The 22,338-nt window shown below is 45.9% G+C and overlaps 1 protein-coding gene across 2 annotated transcripts in view; it reads left to right on the top strand.

The window, feature by feature from the left end:
- PAMR1 (peptidase domain containing associated with muscle regeneration 1) overlaps positions 1-22,338 on the top strand; it is a 66,469-nt gene that overhangs the window by 7,456 nt on the left and 36,675 nt on the right. For both annotated transcript variants that reach the window (XM_050898160.1, XM_050898159.1), the window contains exons 2-5: positions 4,607-4,783; positions 6,129-6,257; positions 12,762-12,876; positions 18,843-19,060. In XM_050898160.1, the coding sequence (XP_050754117.1) occupies positions 4,654-4,783; positions 6,129-6,257; positions 12,762-12,876; positions 18,843-19,060 (592 nt within the window). In that variant the 5' untranslated portion in view covers positions 4,607-4,653. The remainder of the gene's footprint in view (positions 1-4,606; positions 4,784-6,128; positions 6,258-12,761; positions 12,877-18,842; positions 19,061-22,338) is intronic.

The raw sequence follows: 22,338 nt of genomic DNA, 5'->3' as shown, positions 1-22,338 counted from the left end.
AAAGGTGAAGCAAAAATAAGAAGCAAAAAGGAATTCTGGGCCAGAGAAAGTGAGGGATGTGGGTGAGCCTGGCAAGTCAAATCAGACCAGGATTTGCTGCAACTTCGTAAAGGAAGTGAGTGACAGTAGAAGCTTGATAGTCCAGCAGATTAAAACTATTTACCCTTCAAGCTATTGCAGCACCAGGAGTAACCTACTTCCACTCCTTCCCTTCACTGGCTCCTGTGGGTTCATGGTACAGAGGCAGGCCGCCAAGCACCACTTTTAAAAAGGCAAACGCTGAGCCGAGTCAAAATTAAGAGCAAAGGCTGAAAGTTTTGCCTTTGCAGTCTTGAGGATCTGTGGAGAAACTGAGGTCCTGTTACTGACAGGGGAAGTCAGTAAGCATTAACTACTCAGCAAATGTGCATTTCATTCGGTGCCAGCTCCTCTGTAGATGCTCTTCATCTGCTTTTCAGCAGCTCAGCTCCCAGTGCCGGCTCAGCGGAGGCCAGAGCAGGATCAGCCAGCCCACCCCTCCACACAGTCCTGCTGCATCTTCTCCTTGCTGTGGCTCATCACCCGCACACAGGTGATGAGGGCCGATCTGTTAGCAGGGAGGGCTCCCCAAAGTGAGGAGCCTTTGGCTCCTCCAAAGCCCCGGCTCAGCACTGGGGAGCAGGGGTGGTGGCAGCATCACTGTGATGAATTGCCATCGCTGTAACTCAGCCCTCAGACTGATGCTGCTAACAGGGAGGACATTGACTGGGAACATCCCCTCCTACTGCCATCTTCCAAAATCCATCGCTGGCAGCCTTTAGGATCTGAAATGTGCTTGAGTGACTAGGCAGTCTCGCTAGGTGCAGATGTCAGTGAAAAGCATGAACGTGTTGCCATCTGAACCTGGAAACGCATGGGAATTACCAGCCACCCTGTGTATGCCTCAGTGCTCATCTCCCACCTCAGTTGTCCCTCAGGCTGGACTCAAAGCATCGGGTGAAACATTGCGTTGTGCTTTGCCAGGCTCCCGAGCTGAGCAGGTCTTTCCTCTGGCACCTTCCCTGGCGGTTCATGTGCCTTCCCAACATAGCCATTTCTCGCTTGGTTTCCATCGTCTTGAGCTGCTTCCATGTGTGCTGTTTATGCCTGGATTTAATGGGCTTTTCTTCCATCATTAAAATCCCATAAGTTAATCCACTGTTTATGTGCCTGTCCAGAGACTTGTTTGTTCTTTTCAGCTAAATATTTTGCATGGGTTGTCAAGCAGCTTCTTCCTGCTTCTCCCAAAATCAGGTCAAGCCACTTTCTGGACTGTGTTTGGTGCTGGGAGACGCAGCCACTGCCTGCAAGCCAGACTGCCTGCTTTGGAGGATTATCAAAGTCAGGCCCACAAAGCACCCCACAATTATCTCTGCCACAGCTGGCCAAGGTCTGGCTTCCAGTATTTTACTCAGTCGATAAATCTCCCCCCACTCTTCTCTGCCTCATTTTCTTCTGTTTTGGGGTAATAATGGCCAAGTGTGGGTGTGGGAAGCTGCCAGTGGTTACCATTCCGCAAACACACAAGGGGGAGCGGGGTTATGCCTCTTCCTCCCTGGAGGCCAGGCTGAGGTCAGCAACACAAACATTCATTACACATGCTAGCGGCTCTGTGCATCTCCCTCTTTAATTTCTGAGGGAAAGGTTTCCTTTGCCTTTTGTTCAGTAGCCTGGAGATACTTATGCAAAACAAAAGGGATCCTACCATTATTAAAGAGGTGCATAAAGTCTTCACACAAATTTCTTTAAAGAATAGCTTCTACAAAACTTCAGAATAATAGATTTCATGATTTCTGTGAAGAAAATCCTAGAGAGGATCACTTCAAAAAAATCTCAAATCCAAAATTTCCTTGTCAAGGCTATATATGTTGCCCAAACTGCAGTACCTGAGGACCTGAAAGGAAATTAAATTGTCAGTAAATCAAAAGACAGTCTATTTTCATTGTCTCAGTTAAGACAAGGGCAAGAAGTGAGCAAACAGCATTTCTAGGTGGCAGCAAATTTATTTTTACAATTCTTTAAGGGCCAAGATCTGCTGCTCCCACCTTAACACTAAATATTACCTTAAACTCAACTTATGCTACACACACACCCATTTGATTCACCAAGAATAAGTGTGGCATCTACTTTTTGGCCCTGTTGTGTACACAAGGTCTACATATAAAAATAAATACGCATATGCACACACACACACTCTCTACACACATACAAATACATGTGTAATATTTTATGGAAGCATAGAGTAATTTAGGTTGAAAGGGACCTCTGGAGGTCATCTGGTCTAGCCCCTCTCTCAGCGAAGTGCTAACTTGGAAGTTACGTTGTGTTGCCTGCAGCCTTATCTCACCAAGTTTTGAATTCCTGCAAGGATGGAGACATGCCTTAGTCACCTCAGTGCAACTTTGCCTGTGAACATTTGGATCATTTTATAGATAGCAATTTCTCTTGGGCAATTTACAGCTATAACCCAAATGGATACAGGCATTTTATTAATAAGTTTTAACAATCTTGAGAGAAATTAGATTTTTAGCTTGAGTTGGGAAACACGAGAATTTGAAGGAAGCTTTGCAAAAGCTCCTGAGTGTTGGGTAGCTATTTATTACTCAGACTTTGGGGAGTCCTCCTTCAACAAGGAGTGAGACCCCCATACACCACAGAAACAGCTATTTTCAGTCATGTATGGTGAGATGTATCAAACTGAATGTCAGTTCTAATATGATAATTAGACACGTGTAATCAATTTGCTCTGGAATCTGAATCAGATACAGTTCATAGATAAATGGCTTCATTAAAAGAGAATAATAGCCATAGGTTAAGAAGTTCCAACTTGGCCAAGTTGATTGACTGCTGTTCTGGGAATTAGAAGGCATGAATTTAACTCCTGGCTCTGCTATTGTTTTTTTCTGGGACCTTGAGCAAAGTCACTTCACCTCCCTTGTGCTTCAGTTTCCCATCTGGAAAAAGGACTTTGTAGAGCATGTCGAGATCTACAGTCAAAAGGCTACATAACTACTAAACACTAAGGTTATTTTGATGCAAGAATTTATTATTGGAATAAAAAAATTACAGAACCTTATTGAATGACAGAAGTGGCTTTCTTTTTCTTTTTGGAATGATTATGGGGGCGGGGAGGGGGAATAGAAAGGTTTCAGCACAAACAGCAGCCTGGTTTCCAAACTCAGAGCAGCAGTGGACTCTCCCCAGTTGGTACACCAGGCACAAGGGAAAGGCCCAGTTCTGAGGAGCACGAAGGGCTGAATTTCATTTTCCAGCCAAAGGGAAAAAATGAAGAAACAGTTTGGTGGTCCCTTTTTTATGGAGCCAGTAAATATCATTAGGGGAAAAGATAAGCTTCCAGGAACCAGGCTTCATGAGGCCATGGAGAATCAAGTGAGACAGAGCAGCAAGGTTCAGTGGTAGGGAGCTCCAGCATACACAGTAACTAGGTTATGAGGCATAATGAAACAAAAAACAGCAGTGTGAGAAGGGAGCCAAGTACAGGCACGGACGGGAGTGCTGCACCTTAGAGATGTATGGCTTGTTGCAATGACAAGGCAGCTCTGTTACTCAGGGTTTAAAACAAAAGGAAAAAGGATGTTACCTAACCACAATGAAAAAAAAAGAAAAAAGGGGAGGAGAGAGGGAAGAAGAAAGAGAGAGTCTCATTATGTTTCCTTCATGTCTCATCTTTCTAGTCTGCGCTCTCTCTTTTTACTATCAAACTCCATGAAAGCAGTCATCAGGTCTGTCAGCCAGTTAGGAGACATGCTGACAGCACTGTGCACTGATTAGACTTCACTTTGTAGAATTTAGACAGCACGCTGGTAGAGAAAGATGGGATCTGCACTTACTGTGGCAGTCCGGAGTCACAGTCTGAGGTTGTTTCCTAAAAGGGCACTTCCAGCATATCTTAAATATCATCATATGAGGTTATGCTAAATAATGAAAAGATATTAATAATGTTACTATATTAGAAATGCCAGACAAAATAAACCTTTAAAAATAATGAAAAATCTTATTTCCTTTGGCAGTGAAGCTGAGTGCAACGCTGTGTGCTTCTAAGTGAAAATAGGGAGTGAAACCGGCAAAAACCCAGCCTCAAAATTGGCCTTTCCTGGTGGACACCCTAGTCTTCAAGAGTACCAAATTCACAAACAGAAATATGACCAAAACATGTTATTATAATTTAAATAATCTATACTACATATGAGGCCATAAATCAGTCCTGCAGTCTGAAGAAGACTTTCTCATGTGACATCGTCCTCTGTGGTTTTTTTAAACTATTTTTCTCACCACAGAAGTGGGAAAGCCTTCCAGAGAGAAGACTGAAGTGAACACATTCCTTCCCTCTAGTCTGTTTGCCTCATCTGGCTGGCACTGCAAAACTGCCTGTGTGTTCTTTAGACACCCAAACTGAGCTGACCTTTCGGCCACGTGTTACCATGTAGTTTGGGATTTCCTGGGCTGAAGACCTCGGCCAGCCTCATGCCATACATGATCTGACAAATCACTGAATAATAGATCCTGTCAATCCTCGGCAGATAATGGATTATTTCCGTGTGTCCCCCTCTCTGTTTCCTGCTTGCAGAGTACACAGTGATCAATGAAAACTGCCCGGGCGCCGAGTGGAATATCATGTGTCGGGAGTGCTGCGAATACGACCAAATCGAGTGCATCTGCCCAGGACGGAAAGAAAGAGTGGGCTACACTATTCCCTGCTGCAGGAATGAGGAGAACGAGTGTGACTCCTGCTTAATCCACCCTGGTATGTTTAGGGCCACACTGCGTTCGCACCAGATCTTTGGCCAAGGCACCAGCACGTAACGGTAGCTGCTGGGCAGGGGAGCGGCGAGAGCAGGCACATCTCACTGGGGCATGGGATTGCCCCGCATCTCCTCAGGAACTCCCTCTGCCACTCTGCTGACAGCAGCAAGACACTTGGCAAGGTGTCCCTGCAGCAGGTAGCATCGCTGCCAGAAAAGAAAACACTTTCTACCAGTAGTGTTGTCCTCAGGGCATCTTGGGCAGGCTTGGGAGCTGCCAAAGGGTGATGTTGCAGCTGGCTTCACACCAGGAGTGTTTTGTAGGTGCTCTGGGATAATTTGCATCCCCAAAGCTAGAAGGGAGAGACGACTTGGAAGTCCGGCTAGCAAGGAGGAAAGGGCAAAGTGAAAGGTGAGAGCAGGAAGAGACAGGACCAGGTTAGAAGACATCAGAATCACTTGGGCTGGACCCAGGTGGCACCAGCATCCACATTGAGACTCCTGAGAGAGGCATTTACAGTCGGAGCAATGAGATTTAGAGGTTTGGGCAAGTCAGACTGGGAGTTTGGCTCCAAATCTCAGAGTCTGAGCTGCCTAGGGTTTGGGGGTGGAGACCGGGTACGGTTCACAGCAGGGAAGCTGTCAGCACCACAGCAGTCAGTAACGTCATTGGTACTTTGTGTGGAAGAGAGAGATGCTGCTCCTCTCCCCGCAGCACTATTGTCCTGGTTTCAGCTGGGACAGAATTAATTCTCTTCTTAGTAGCTGGTACAGTGCTGTGTTTTGGATTTAGTGTGAGAATACTGTTGATAACACTCTGATGTTTTAGTTCTTGCCAAGTAGCCCTCATGTTAAGCCAAGGACTTTTCAGTTTCCCATGCTCTGCCAGCAAGCAGGTGTGCGAGAAGCTGGGAGGGAGCACAGCCAGGGCAGCTGACCTGAACTAGCCAAAGGGGTATTCCATACCATGGAATGTCATGCCCAGTATATAAACAGGGGGGAGCTGGCCGGGAGGCATGGATCGCGGCTCTGGCATTGGTCAGCAGGTGGTGAGCAATTGCATTGTGCATCACTTGTCTTTTCTTATTTCTTTTGTTTGTTTGTTTGTTGTATTTTTTTTCATTCAATTATTATTATTATTAGTTAGTAGTGTATTTTTATTTTTACTTTAGTTATTAAACTGTTCTTATCTCAACCCATGAGTTTTACTTTTTTTCCTTTCCTCCTCCCCACCCCACTGGGAGGGGGGAGGGGGAAGCAGCTGTGTGGTGCTTAGTTGCTGGCTGGGGTTAAACCACGACAACAATTCACCTTGGCTTTCCTCTAATGCAGTGGCTCTCCTTTCAGGCTGCACCATTTTTGAGAACTGCAAGTCCTGCCGCAACGGCTCCTGGGGAGGGACACTTGACGACTTCTACATCAAGGGGATCTACTGTGCAGAGTGCAGAGCTGGCTGGTACGGAGGGGACTGCATGAGTAAGTGTCCCACACGGGCAGGGAGGCATGTCAGGGGCAGGGAGTGGTGGAACGGAGCCAGAGCCATGCTGTGCCTTTCCAGCTCTTCCTGTACGGCAACTCTTGCAAAGGGCACAGGCAGAAGAGGGCAAACACAACCAGGCAGTAAGCAGATTTACAGTGGGGAAAACTTCTCTCCCAGTGCTCATCTGCTAGGGATTGGCCCGGGACCAAAGACACAGGAGGTTACAACCCTACTAAACTTCTGGTTTGTTTTGGTTTATTTTAAAACTTTAACTACTGTGACTCTGGAAATCTTCTGTTCTCTGCATTTCTTGGACATACTTCAGCATAACTGATTCCCCAGAGGCCTTCAGCAAAGCATAAACATTTACAAGGGCAACAGCTATATCAAAGAGCTTCTCCTCTTCCTCCTTCAAACCCTGGGCTGCAAAACCAGCCCTGAGGAAGTACCAGTGCTCCCTCCCTCCTTCACACAGCTCCAACGCACTCCAAAGCAGCTCTGGAAAACAGTGTCTTGCAACTGCTAACAGCGCCATGATGGACCAGGAGTGTTTCAGGCTCTGGTAGCAATATCTGAAGGTTTTGTTCCCAACAAAAGCTCCTCCTCCTTGGATTTTGCTAAGCTGTTGGTCCCAATGCTATCTTTCAATAATGAATTCCATAAACTAGTTGGATACAGTTTAAGACTAGTATTTTCTTTACCAATTTCTCACCGGCGAAGGTATAGCCTTTCACCAGCCCTCTTTCAATTTTTATTGACTGTCTCTTTGTTCACATTTCACTGAAAGGGATGAAAGCAGAGTCCGCTTTTCCTACTCTGTTCTGTCCATTATTCCACACACCTTAGTCTTGTCTCCTTTTAGTCACTGATTTTAAAGCAACAATTGAACTTGCTTTCCCAACACAGCCCATGACCATTCAGGAGGTGAAAGCAAACAAAATAAAATCATTGCTTCAAACAGCAGAATATGGGGAATCAACGTGTTTCAGCAACAGGGCTAACTCAACCTTGGTGCTTCGGAAGTTGATAAACTGAGTACCTTGCAGCTTACAGTGTGATTTCTGATAGCACTTTAAAGTCCCATTTGCTCTGGGTCGATGCTAGAGATTCCCCTGCCACTTTTTATAAGAGCAGAGACAAGAAAGAATCATTAGCTCATCTAATCCTTCCTCCCTCTTGCCTGAGTAGATCGGTTGCCTACAATGTATTTCAGCCTGCTCTGCCTACTTGTGTTTTAAAGCAAATACACCCTCACACTGCAGTCTATTTGGACATTTTTGCAATACTGAAATTTTGCAGAGCTTTGTCTTACAGTGTTTTTCCTACTACTTGCTTTTTTGAGGGAAGCAGTGTGATACTGAGGATGTGGTCTCTTCTGCCTGGTTCTGCAGTACTTCAGAGGCAGGGTAGGATGGGCAGATGGCGCTATGGTCTCTTCCACTCAAAGAGGAGCACAGGGGACAGTTGCGATCCCAGCACACTCCTGAGCTCCCCTGCTCTGGCTCTCATGGCTATCTCACTTTTGGCCTTGACAGTAGGCTCAGGAATGCTGAGACTGCGTGTCTGGAAAGCAGCCTATAACCATGCCAGGTGTTGGCCTGTAGGCTCACAGCTATGTGGCATTGCGTCTGGAGGGCAGCCAGCAAGTAGCCTTTGAACAACAGCATGCACTGGCTGCTGGAGCAGTGGATGTGCTAACACGACACATTTTGGAGAGCGGAGGAGGAGGCATCTCTTTGGTACCCACACACAGGATCACATCTGGAAATTTGCAGCCTACCCTGGGCACCTCGCCAGCGGCAGAGTGCCAATAAATCCCGGGAACACAAGGGAGTGCAACCACAGTAATCGGGGGATGTAATCTGTCTACTTCATCCTATATGGCAAATGCCGGTGCCCTCTGCTAGCAAGCACATGGATGGCCCGTGGGACCTGCGCTGACCAAGCTGGTCGTGCACACAAGCCGCACACAAAGCTTCACTCCACACCAGGTCGGCGGCTGTGGGGAGCAACGTTGCCACAGAGGCCAGAAAGAAGGGCTCCTCCTGTCAGAGCTGCCCTTGCAAGGCGTCTCTATCTGAGGCTTCTTCCCCAGATTTTACCTCCTCCTGCCCAGCGAGGCCCGCGTCTACCTTGCCCCTGCGCCGAGGGCAACCTACCCGCAGACTTCACACCACCTGCCCACGCCTGAACGCTTTAGGGCGGTTGCCCAGAGCACGGGCCGGTGCGGCGGAGAGAGACGGAGGTGCGGGCAGGCAGCCCCCAAGCACTCGGCAAGGCTCTGGGCGGACCGGCCGCCGGGCGCCGGGCTTTGTCTCCCTCTCGCGGGGCGCAGGAGGCGTTGCCGCAGAGCACCGTCCCCGTCCCCGAGCTCCTGCTCCCGGGACCGAGTGCGCCGGGGCCGGCCAAGACGGCGAGAGGCTCGGGCGGGCTCCTCCGTAACCGGGCGAGCGTTCCGGCGCCAAGTGGACACCCCTCCAGCTCCATCTCTTCACTACCGGACCGCCCTAAGAAACTGCCCCGAGCACGGCCCGGCCCGGCCCGGCCCGGCGGGTACTCCCCTCCCGTCGGCGCAGCCTCCCCCCTCCGCCCTCCCGCCGCGCCATTTCCCTCAAGCACCCCGGCCCGCCCGCAGGGCGCCGCGCGGCACCACCGCCGCGCGGGCGCTAGGTGGCGCCGAGGGGCCCTGGAGGAGGCCGTAGGCTCCAGGCCCCAGGCCGCCGGCGCCAGGCCCGCTCCTGTCAGCCAGCTGGGGAAATGGCCGTGCGTGTAGGCACAAGGGGATGCAGAGGGGCGCAGCTGCAATTTAGCCTATGGGCAGGATTAATGCCTATTTAATACCGCACTCGTGTGGGGAGGCAGCTGTGGGGCAGGCCCTGATTACCCCAAGGGGAGCAGCAGGGCCTGCCCGCAGGGGCAGCCCTGCAGCCCTGGGGTGCCCTGTCTGGCTCCATGGGCTGGTGGTGCTGCCCCAGCCACGGGGCAGTGGTGAAGGGGCTGCCCGCAATCGCGAGGGCAGGGTGAGCCCCCGGGAGCGATTTCTGGGAACTGCCAGCAAAAGTGGTGATGTGCCTGGAGGGCTGTGGCAAGGAAGAAGTAGCATGGGCCAGCCCATGGGGCTGTCCGGTTCGTACTGTCTGCTGGCATAGCCGGACACATGAACATGGCTGAAAAACAGCCAAAGGACACCAGATCATTTGGTAAAAAGAGAAATGGTATAGGGTAGTCCAAAGGAATGTTATTAGGAAAAAAACACACTGAATAGAGTTAATTGGGTACTGGGACATTTCCTAATGGGACTGTTTATTGGATTGGACTATCATGCCCTAAAAGGCACATCAGAATCTAAAACCAGAAGAAAAACGACCCTGCAGGACCCTTTCCTCTGTACCCTGCAGTACCCTTTGTCAACCTTCGATTGTCATGTCGATTGAGAACACATACTCCATCAAAGCGGGGAAGAAAGTGGTGTTATCTAACAGCTGTCCTCAGCCTTGCTGTCTGAATGTGATCCCCATGACGAACAACAGTTCTTGTAGTTTTAGAGACTTTGCAAACATTAGTGTTTCACATAATACTGGTGACCAACAAGCAACAGGTAGCAACAAGGCGTGACGAGTGACATCTGCCTTTCCATATCAGCCTGTTTCTGAATGCCAGTAATGTTTCTACTCTTATTCTCCTCTGTTCAGTCCTCTTGACCTTTGAAGGAGCCCCACATTGATGCTGTAGCACTTGAACAGCAGATAATGAGTTTTTACCAGAGGTCTCCTCAGGACCTCTCCCTCCATCGACCCACAAGTCTCCGTGGGCTACAACTCAGAGGTCTCCTGAATTGTTTTCTTTTCTGTTAGTAATAAGCCTTAGAGGAAATCTTACTGTGGCCCTGAAAGCTGCCTTTTTTTCAGAAACAGGAACGGAACAAGGATGTTGACAATCCGCCAAAGTGGATTATTTTTTTCTAAATGAGGCAGAATTTGCCAGCATTTGTGTTTAGGATGTAAATTATTTTTGAGAGCTTTCCAGGTCTCCCGCAGATTCAGAGTGGGAAGAGAAAAGACTCCTTTTGATCAACAGATATTTGAACTGTTGGTCTGGGGAGTCAGCCTAACTTCTGCTAGAAGGGCTGGAGATACAACAGCACAGATCTGATGTGATTGCAAAGGTGCTTCGTGCAGAGAAGGGCAGTAGCAAATCTGAGAACGTTCTTTTGGAGGCAGTCATTGAATGGCTCCTCTTTAGCCTCTGGACCACCTGCTTTGCTGGCCAAACCTACTTCCTTGGCACGAGTGTTCAGAGAGTTCAGGCTGTACCACTGCAAACAGAAAAGTGCGTTTAGTATGCCGTGCATACAAGTATCTCTTTGCACCAGTTCTTTGGCTTTCCTTTGTTAAAGGCATTGGAAACTCAAAAGCCCTTCGGGATGAAAGGGAAACTTTCTTTGAGGTGGTCCAAGCCCCCTGTCAAACCATCTGAAGATTTCTAGCAGCTTTGTCTCAGGTTGTTTTTGAGGCAGGAGCCAGCGGCAGCACAAGGTTCTGTTTCTTGCTGTGGGAAGGAGCATTATCATGTGCAACACAGCAGATCCTGCTGTACTCGCTGAATCCTAATGTGGTTGCTGGGCACAGTCATTAATCCTTCTTTTTACAGAGGGAACGAAGCGAGCCACAGAGGAGGACGAAACACTTTGGGGGAACTCTTCTGAGCAGGATTTCTGTTTTCTTGGGTCCTGCTTAATTAAGGGTAACTGAGGGTAAATGAACAAAGGCTTTTTCATTTGAGCAACACTTTCTTAAGAAGAAAGAGGAGTAATTGACCTGCAGTTTTCACGTTTCCCCATAGACCAGATGCAGCAGGACTGATTTCCAGACACTAAGATCAATGGGAACTGCAGATGCTTGGTACTTCACCAAATCAGGTCACTGTCACTCTCTTCTCCCAAAGGAAGGAAGGGCCCTGAGGCGAGTGTTAAAACCCACCATTTCAGTAGGAAACACTCATCCTGTGTTACTGGTTAAAAGTTTAGGGTTCCTCTTTGGAAACAGATGGAAGGAGCAGGGCTTTCTGTTGGACTAAAGAGGTAAAAAGAAGCGAGAGAGTTGCTGTAGAGGTCTTTTGGGTCATTTGTCTTTTTACTTATTCTCATTATCTGTGGTGTGCAGCCTATCAGAGTTCCCCGGGTTGGTGATGCTGTTAGACTCAATTGCAATTTCTGGCTTACAGGTACAGCCTTATCCCCTAGCAAGGCAACAGAAGGCTTACCAGGGAATGTAGCCGTCTGCAAGACTCCATTCGGAAAGACGTAGTCAGGAAAGTAGAAACTGAGAAATTAGCTCTGTTTGGTGCGTAATAATTTAACTGTGCATTTTGCTAGCACTTGCATTTACAGATCACAGAAGGCTCTACAAAAATCACTGAACAACTTTCCTTCTTCCACAGAGGAAAATACCATTAGCCATATTTTATAGCTGGGCGAAAGGGAGAAGTTACTGAAGGTGAGAAATCTCTCTGAGCTAAAAATGTTCAGCATCCAAGATGAGGAATTAGGACAACTATCCCTGGACAGCTGCCTAGGGACAGCTGTAGGATAGCCATGAAAAGATATTGCTTCCTCAGTGTGTGACTTTGTCTGCTGTTTGTTCAGGTCATTGTCCTCTGATGGTTTTCTCAGACTGGGCACAAATGACCAGAGTCCTTAATCTTATTCTGTTGATACTGGGCACTGAAGTACATTTCATAGTATGGTGAAAAGCTGACAGTGACACAGGCAGAGTGGGACAGGATGAGAGGAAGGATAGGAATGAACCTGAGAGAAGGGATGAAGGCTGTATATTATATATGTGTTACATTGAGTCATTGGTGGAGGAGCTGTGATGGTTATACGCCTCCATGGGCATGGTGACATTAGCATATAAGGATGATGTGGTGAATCCTGAGGACAAACAGATGTCTCCTCATCAGCTGTTTTTCCTCCAAGAGTCTCCTTGTGAAGGACTTGAAACTATGATGTTGGGTGCAACAGCTTCTCCTCTCATTGTTTCGCTCACTTGAGCTAATTCAAGTATTCATTGTACCTTTGGCACTTTCCCACCAGCTTCCTCAGCTTCAGTGATTACACAGGTCAACATGAGATCCATGAAAACTGTTCTGAGCTGGAGTGTCAGCCAGGTGGGTGGGTGAACTAATCAAGAGTGGGGCAAAAGCTGTAAGAAATGGTTTTATGGGGCTGTGTTGCAAACCAGGGAGAAGCAATCAACTAAAACTTTTCTAGGGGTGCTCTTAGCCTAGATACTCTACTCTAATAGAGTCATAACTCTTTATAGCCATTGTGTAGCTGTCCCATTATTTTATATACTGCCTTGTAAGAAAGTGTGTATCTTCCTAAGCCACCCTGTCTTCTCATTCCAGTGTTGTTTCTACATGTATTTTCTTCAAATGCCTCTTGAAGGTCCCTCACTTGAAGGTCCCTCACAGATTTTTTTTCTTCTTTTGCTCCCCAGGGTGCGGGCAGGTTCTTCAGGCTTCTAGAGGTGAGATTTTGCTGGAGGGTTACCCACTGAATGCACGATGCGAATGGACTATTCATGTTCAAGCTGGTTTTAACATTGAATTAAGGTAGGTCATACTGACTTTTAGCCAGCACTGGTTTCAGGTGGACATTGGGGCATGTGAATAACCAAGAGTCAATGAGGGTCAACAGCTGGGAGCCCTGGGGCAGTGAAGGTAGTGCCACCACTTTGCATTTGGTACCTCAGCTCTTTCCCCTGGTCTAGCTTGTGATGGGCAGCCACTGCACAAATCATCAATGCTGTGCCTTCAATTCCCATTTAGGACAGCTGGATGCTAAGGAGAGTTTCTCAGATATTGGGCACAATGTATCTCTCTAGAAGTCTCTTCAAGACCTTGACACCAAAGCACCCAATATTTTCTGAAGAGTGTACCAGGCTGAACTAAGACATTCTTTGAAGAAAAGCTGTAGGAACATTTTGATATGATGTCTCATGCCAGGAGATAGTTCCCCATGGGACCTGCCTTGCATTTAGCCTACATTTTTCCTCTCTTATTTTAATTTCACTCATTTTACAGCCCTGTCCTCTACCAGCTTCAGTTATTCCTCTTACCATTCCTATATCTGGAAGATGTGCTTGGTTCTCCTGCAAGTCATCGCTCCTCTGACCTGTGTATGCTTAGACCTGTTAACCCACCCCTGCTCACAGTTCTTGACTGGGTATCCTGCCTAGTGCAGGAGAGCCCCTAGTTGGGGTAATTAATACTGTTTTCACGTGCGTATAGCAGGGAGATCATACATGCAGCAGGAAGCTTGGCAGGGGATTGTATTCAAAACCCACTAGCTAATATAATAAATACAGTAGCTAAAGCCTTCACATCGATATTTCACCAGCTTTGGAGCCCAGGCAAAAGAACTATGCTAGATACACAGATTTTTTCCTATACACCCTGCCACTCATAACTCTCCAGCCTTGGGGCAGATCTCTGGGTGATCCCCTGAACAAGACCTGAACCACATTCAGGAACATGCTAGTTCCTAGCAATAGGACCATGTTAGTTTCAACATTCCAAGGATATTAAAAATTTTCAAAATTCTCAAATGCTACTGTAATTAGCCTGGAGGAGAAAGGGAAGGTGAAGGAAGGTGTCTCCCCCATAGATTAGCTCTCCGAGAAGAAAAGGTAAAAGGTGTAATTATTAATAGTTTCCGCTAGATATCTCCCGAAGTACGGAGATAACAACAATGCTGAGTACAAATACCGGATTAGTCCCACAACCAATAATTTTATCGTACCATAAACCAGTGTTACACAGTACAGCAAAGCGAAAACCTTAATCCACTTCCCATGGGTGATAAGCAGCAGCACAGGGACTATATATGGCAAGTGAGGTGATACATAACACAACTCTAAGAACGAGCACCATAACTCTTAAGAGCCAATAAATCAACATTGTGACCAGCAACTATTAAACTAATATAATGAATGCTTATAACAAATTCATTTTAGCATGCTCTGGTCAGATCTGTTGTTATTTCAACCCTTCAGGCCCCATATTGGGTGCCAAAAAGGACTGTCATGGTTTAACCTCAGCCAGCAGCTAAGAACCATGGAGCTGCTCCCTCACTCCTCCCCCTCCCCACTCCCAGTGGGATGAGGAGGAGAATCAGGAAAGAAGCTAGAACTTGTGGGCTGAGATAAGTGAAGTAAAACATAATACTAACAATAATAAAGAAGAAATATAATAATAGTAATGAAAACAAATATGACAAAAAAAGAAGAGGGGGGAAAAAAAGAAAAAAAAAAAGAAACAGTGATGCACAATGCAGTTGCTCACCACCCACTGACCGATGCCCGAGCAGCAATCCGCCCCTCCTGGCCAACTCGCCCCCATTTATATACCGAGCATGACGTTCTATGGTATGGAATATCCCTTTGGCTAGTTCGGGTCAGCTGTCCTGGCTATGTTCCCTCCCAGCTTCTCCTACACCTGTTTGCTGGCAGAGCATGGGAAACTGAAAAATCCTTAAGATAAGCGCTACTTAGCAACAACTAAAACATCAGCATGTTATCATCAACATTATTGTCACACTAAATCCAAAACACAGCACTGTACCAGCTACTAAGAAGAAAATTATCCCAGCCGAAACCAGGACAAAGGCTTAAAAAGTGCTTCAGGAGCTACAGGTGTCACCCTGTCTTCACTTTTGTGGGGGTGGGTGTGAGAGTGGAAATGGATCCTCTGCATGCACATCACTAGTGAATGCACCCGTCTCTGGGTAAAGAGTTGACAGCCAGGTGGCACCAAGCACAAGGTACAAGAAAGGGAGGAAAGGCTATTTTAGCAAAGGACACTAGATCGAACAGCAGTACTTGCTGTGGCTGTGCTAAGGAGACTCTTATCCGTTTTCAAGGCAGAGGAATGGGGAGTGCTGTAAAGTAAGCTAACAGATGTACTAACTCTTTGGAGAAATCAGACCTCCATTCTAGACCCTGAGGGCCACCCACACATGTGCTAGGAAGACGTTAGTGTCACGTGAGATCTGTACAGTTCACTCTGTTTACCTTTGCTGTTACCAGAAGATGCAAAACTTTAACATGAGGGGCATCCTGCAGAGAGTGCCTTTCTCTTTTTCCCTGTGCCCATCCTTCCTACAGTCAAACAAACACAATACTAGGCATCTCCTTCATGTGACGTAACGTTACATTCCAACTGTGAAAGTCTCCAAGAGGGAAGCCTGAGCTACCAACCTTCTATTGTCAGCAACTACATTTATCTGAGCTGGGTAGCGTTGGAGAGGCCTAAAGCCCTGTGCCCATCCTGAGCTGAGCTTGATGTCTGGGTGCCTGAAGATCCCAGCAGATGACACAGCACTTCTAGGGAAAGATCAGGAACTGTCCTGAGTGTCCACACTTAATCCTGCCACCATGCAAGTCAGGAGGCATAGGAGGAAGCCTCCAGGGCAAACACAGAACATGAAGACCTATGTCTACCTCACATAAGGTAACCCTGGAGTGTGTTCTGAACCAGCTGAGGTTTTAAAGGTGGACCACCTCAAAGCAGGCCATTGAGGTACTTCAGCAGTCAATACTGTGGAAAACTGGTACATTTAGCCTAAAGCTTCTCCTTTAGGCCATTCCTACACAGAAGGGCAGGTACAACTAAGCAGGCCACCAGAGTCTTCCTCCTGGGTCTGCCATCCATGCTGAATCATTGCCTTCACTGCATTTTCATATAAACATGCTGATCCCCTCTGTGGGTGCTAACTCTGCTTAGAGCTGTAATGCACAGCCAACATTGTGCTGAATCAGCACAACTGCTAACAAAAGAACTCCTTTCTTCATTCTCTCTGTGCACAAATCCTGTTTGCTGCCGCTCTGATGGCTTGCGAGGGCAGGGATGGGGACAGTGTGATACAGAAGGGGAACAAAGTGGTTTGTCTCTGCTTACATAGGGCAGGAAGAGTAAAACTCTCAGGAGCACTGATAAATCTTCCCGTGCTTCAAGCTGTGCCACACAGTCCTTTGGGGGTTGGTTAAGCAGAGCTGTTTTGATAAATGGTGCCCAGATTGTGGTGGTAGTTTGTTTTCTCTGCTTTTTTCCAGCCTTGTTTTTATTAGGGTTGTGATGTATAGGCTCCCTCAGCCCAAGCCATGTCAGTGATGTCACACCACAGTAGAAGTAGCTCACAACTTTCAATCATTTTCTTTAATGCCTCAGCAGAGATACAGTTTTAAATATTTTCCTTTAGCTATAGAAGCTTTCCTCAGAGAGGTTGGTGAATGTATTCACACTGCAGATACTGATGAAATCAAGACAATACTTTGCATTCCAGTTTGTATCTGATGACCAGTGTATCTGTAGCACTAAATTAGCATCCTTAGTTTCATAATATCCAAGAGAATTATGATATAGTTACAGTTTCACAGGTGAGGGAACTGAGGTTCATTACATTGCCTGTACCTGTGATTTAAACAGCGATAGACCTCGTGGTCTGTAAAGGGTCTCGTCAACTGGGCCATAGCCAAGAGGTTTTGAAAAGCTTTCGTAGGTTTCCTGACCTGCCAATTCTGAGCCTTAATCATGGGTTCCCATGTGATCAGTACAGTGTATCTGCTTCTGTGCTAAGTTAAATAAAATGCAAATCAGAACCCCCTATGCCTTTCACATCTTCCATTTTGTTTTCATCATTTTTTAAAGCAGAGAAAGCAAACAATTAAAAACAGTATTCTGTGTATGGCTCTTTCATTCTGTGCCTTCACTCTGTGTGAGTATCTCTGATATTCTTTGTTCAGGAACGCACTGCTAGACGGAATTTACCTTTACATCTATAAATAATACTGCTCCCATTACGTGGTGGGCATCCCAGAAAATTTCCTTCTGTACTTGCACTCATACTTAATTTTAACCAGAAATGTACCAGTTCAAGGAACCGGTAAATATTTTTAGGATTGAGTCAGGATAAACTGTAGCCTGATAAGTGTGACAAGAATGAATGGGTTAATTTGTATTGCTTTATAACTTCCGTAAGGGTAGATCCCTGAGGTATGATCCGCCAGTGAAAGAATGTTTTGAAGATGTAGTGTATAACCTGATGCCTGTGAGGATGTCTCTGGCAAACCTGACAGAATTAGAATTCAACTCATGCATTTTCTGCAAAGCTAAGTTGAATTAATCTCTCTCTACTGCATATTTAAAGCAGATGTCATTTTTTTCTTATTCTACATTCCACCAGATGATTTAAAAAATGAGGGGCTCTGCTCCATTGGTGTAGCTTCCTGCAACTGTTTATTCATTTCTCTGTATGTAGTGTACTCCTGATGCTCTAAAACCAACCATATGACCTGAACAAAGGTGACTGAGTGAAGAGGCCTCTTAAGTCAGCTCATGAGTCGTCAAAGAAAGGTCATTTCAGATAACATGGGGCCCTCCTTAACATGGGGGCCTGAGTCCCAAGAAGAGAAGAGCAGGAAGTAGGCTCCAGTACTCTCTTGCCTCTTCAGACTGTGAGATCCAGCAGCAGAGCCAAAATTTGTCTCACCTCTTTGGTGTGAAAATGCAGTCTTTGCAAATCACTAGGCCCACACTGGAATAAGCAATGTGGGAGATTTAGCCTAATCCTAAATACACATCTGCGGCGTTAGGAGTTCTCAGGAAGACTGAGTGCACAAGTTTCATTTATAAAATATTCTGCTGAACAGTTAGTAGCATGGCCTCTCCCAGGCCCAGGTCTTCTCATTCTTATCTGCTGTACCAAGGCTAGTCCCAGCACTTCTGGCCATTGGTCATTCTCCAGAGGTACTTGGTGTTTCTCACTCTGTTTCTCATTCATATTCTGGTGGTATGCTTTGGCTCTGTGCCCCACAAGAGCCTCATGCAGTGGCTGGATCAAAGCTAGGAAGGACAGACATTGTGGGAAAAGGCTTTAAATGTTTCCCTTCTGCACTAACTCCTGTCCCTTACTTCTGCCCTCGAAAGAAGGGCAAGTGCCAGACATTGGGGATTTACTACCATTTTGCTTTCTACCGCAAAATGTGCTGCAGTGTTTTGGATCCCCTTTCTCTGCCTATTTCTGCTTCTGTTACATCCCCAAGCTTTCCTTGTACCCCTAATTGCTGACTTCTGAACATCACGTGTAAATAGCTTTTGAGCCTTGGGCTTTGATACTGTTTACTTTCAGTACTTTGAACTTTATTTAGGGGAAATAATGCAGAACAATTTTCAGCAAACAGCCACAATAGAAATATGCCCCCTACAGCGTGTGACCCTAGATGAAAGTTCTAAGATTGTAATGTGGTTAGGGACCTGATGCATGTGAACAGACTGTATTACTTCAATTTAGACTTCACTGTTCTGCCACTTAAGTATTCTCATGGAGCAACTGTGTAGAGTTGAACTGGCTTCTGAGGATCATGATGCAAAAATTGAGATGAAATGAGGGGGACTTCATGTGATTAGGTACTTGTTGATTCATTGAGGGGGGGGGAGGCATTAACATAACTAAACATCCAAATAAGAGTCAGGGTGCACAGGTGAGCATGCAGTCTGACTGTGTGTCCTTGTTCCCCAAGATTTTCCATGCTGAGCCTGGAGTTTGACTACATGTGCCAGTATGACTATGTGGAGGTCCGTGATGGGGACAATTTGGACAGCCAAATAATTAAGAAATTCTGTGGAAATGAGAGGCCGCCTCCCATCCGAAGCACTGGGTCTTCACTCCATCTCCTCTTCCAGTCCGATGGATCCAAGAACTTTGATGGATTTCATGCTGTCTTTGAAGAAATTACAGGTAAAATAATCCAAAAGAGGAACATGCCACTCATTCTCATTAATTCAATTTCACTAATCTCTCTCCCTGTTTTGCTTCATTAAAAACTTTCATGCTATGTTGCCAACAGCAGCTTACACAAAGTCAGTGCAGGGAAGATTGAAAAGCCGTCAGATGGCATGTGAATGTCAGGCTTTTCTAACAAAGACTGAATTCCTTCTACCTGTGTGAAGAACAAGCACATCAGCCAGCACAGAAAAGCTGTTTTGTGAGACTTTTCTGTTTGAATCTGAGAACTAAGAGCACAGAAGGAAATAGAGGAGAGGGCATGTGTATCTGCAATTCCAGAATTGCTCAATGCTGTGTGCAGGAGCAGAGTCACTGTCTCAATTAGCAAAAACCTGATGCAAAGCCTCATAATTAGCTCAGTGAAAATGCCCTGACATGACTCTTGTGTTGGCTCATGTATCATACCGTTAGGGCTTAAAAAAAAAAGTGTGTACAAAGGACAGATTATTTTCTTTAAGAAAAAAAAAGAAGCATTTCCCATTCTGTGATGAACTCAGTGTTATGAATGACAGAAGCAGGGCTCCAGAATTCCTGTGTTTTTGTTAGTACTCAGTGCTTGAGTCCCCCACACTGCTTTCCATGGTTTCTTTCTGGCTGCAAAATAACATTGAAAGTGTAGCTGGCTCCTCATTTTGCCATTACATTTGAAGCAGCCTCTACACTCTTCCTGGATCTTCCTTGTTTACCCATGTAGGGAATTTTGGTTAAATCTACCTACAGTACTCTGGGCACAGTAGGCTAATCAGAGTGTACTGCTTTGCCATAGATAAACCCTGCAGGATCTATGACTCACCCTAACTTGCTTTCCGCACACCCTGGTGACCCACATTTCATGAGGTCATCCAGGGTATATCTGGCTCAGGAAGTTTAGTTAGTTTATATAATCCTTATATAAATACACAAATCTACAGTGGATCAGCTCTTAACAATGATCAGGGGTGTAACTAGCAATCCGAAATGTGCATACCGCTGGATGCAGTGCCTATGCCATTTCTTAGCCTGCCCTGTTCTTCAAATGTTACCTTTAGTACCTGTTAGTAACATAGCAGGTGCAGTTAGCTATTGATAGTTCACTTGGGCTTACAGCAGGGAGGTGATATAGAACAAATGAATGTAGTGTGGGCTATGTTGCATAAGGGCTGCCTGCACTCAGAGAACTAACATTTTCCATATGGTGCAAGCTGAATTGCTTCTGTTTTCTCTGCCCAGCAGGGAACACTTGGTATTCGAATACTGTTGAGCGCTTTATTTCCACCCCATTTTTAGTGGCAGTTATTCTGAGTGGCTGCAAGTGTGGTAATCCACACAGAGCATGTTGCAAAGGGCTTCTTAAGAGTTTGTGAAGAGGTCTAATTGTGCACTTTATTATGAGGCTGTTCTGGCCTAATATGTAGCTGCAGTGAAACGCTTTTAAAACACTCCCAGTGTCTTTTTATGTGAAGCATTAACCTGGCCAGCAGGACAGTTTAGGGGAAGAATACAGCATGCATGGGGCAGCATAGACTTGAAAGCGGGAGCAGCACAGGATCGCAAGCTCTGGCAGCACATTGCAAGCTGAAAGATTTCTCCTGAAATTTCCCTCTGTGCACAGCACTGTGAAAAAGCCGAGGTCCCCAGAACAGATTGCACAGGGCTTGCTAGAGCAATTCCCTGTGCTGCAGGTGAGAGCAGCAGCAGCACTTGTGCTTACAGGATGTGGACCAGGCCATGGAGGTGATCTGATGTCCCCAGCACCTTAGTGGTGTAATAGAGAGGACTGAAGAAGCATCTTGTGCTGTCAGAACTGAATTCCTTCTCTTTCTGTCTTCCCTTCCTCTGAGCTCTGTGCTGGCTTATAAGTCATAGCTTGCTGAAGCAGTGGCACTGACTGCACAGAGGTCACTGGTTCAACTGCCAGAGAGGTTTTGATTGATACAAAATAAGCTGCAAAGCCTATATCCCTTAGGAAAGGTCACTGCATGTGTAGTTATCAAAGGATGAATCACACAACCTGCTGCGCTGCCTGGTCTGGAAGCAGGTGTTAGGTCCCATCCCATGCCAAGTGTCAAATGGGAAGCAGTAATTGGCATGAGTGACTACAAATCATTCAACATACTTCAGATAAGAAGGATGGGGGGGCCAGATAAGGAGGCATCAGGGTCTCTTAGAGATTAGACATATGCTGGATCTGGTTAGATGAAAGCCTGTTACTGAATTTCAGTAACACTTTACTTTCTGTACCCCCAAGCTAGTGATCTTTGACACAACATAGGGGCTTTAACCTTTTGTAGTACTGTCCCATGTTGTTTGACTGAAGCCAGGAAATCAAGACTCTTTTAAAAAGAAAAATATTTAGTGCTCTTGAGTATCAGGCATTTCCAAGGACAGTATCTAGCACTTATCCTTGTTCACCTGACATGCTTACTTTTACAGAATCATGAGACAAAGCTGGGGCAAGGACAAAGCCGAAAGTTCACTGGCTTCAAACCAGTGACTACAAAATACCAGTTTGTCCAGGCTCTTCTGCTTCTCCTTCCCTTTCTCAGTGATATTTTACATTAGTTGGATACAGTACAATTGCCACATATATATTCCTTTTAACGAATGAATTACTGTCCTTAGTCAGACCTTAGTCTTCAATGAGACCTGGAAGATATTCATTGCCCAGCCATGTATGAATTGCTATTACATCACCACATGAAACCTCCAGAGAAATCCATATGTGGCATCTATATATTTCTTGTCTCTTGCCATCTGGATATAAGAGACTCAAAGATTATGCTTCAAGTGAAGTCTTTGCAAGGAAAACTACTGATTCTGATATCTGTTATTCTGGACTGCAGCAGAGAGAATACTTTAAATGTAATAGTACACAACCTCACCATAGGTCCCCCAGGGCGGGTTGCTCATGGTTGCAACACTCAATGGCTGGTACAAAAATTCATATTTCTGTTATAACTGAAGTAATCAGTGTATTTAGCATGGAAGGACAAAGATGATCTGTAAATGAATTAGAATGCAAATCTTTCTAGCAATTATGATTTCAAAGTTTAATCTGTAAGTTATCAAGCATGCTTGGATAATTCTTTAAGATGGCAAGGAATATGTTTTGTAGTCAATATGTGAGCTGAAACTGAACTCAACTTCTGGTATGGATCCAGATGTGAACTTTGCTGCAGAGTCTTGTTTTATTAAGATGAACTTGAAGCAGGGCATCAGATCCCGAATTCCTCAGGTGTTGGAATTACTTG

The sequence above is a fragment of the Gymnogyps californianus genome, chromosome 5 (genome assembly GCF_018139145.2).
Source record: "Gymnogyps californianus isolate 813 chromosome 5, ASM1813914v2, whole genome shotgun sequence".
In the NCBI taxonomy this organism is placed as follows: domain Eukaryota; kingdom Metazoa; phylum Chordata; class Aves; order Accipitriformes; family Cathartidae; genus Gymnogyps; species Gymnogyps californianus.
This window is presented reverse-complemented; position numbering and strand designations above follow the sequence as displayed.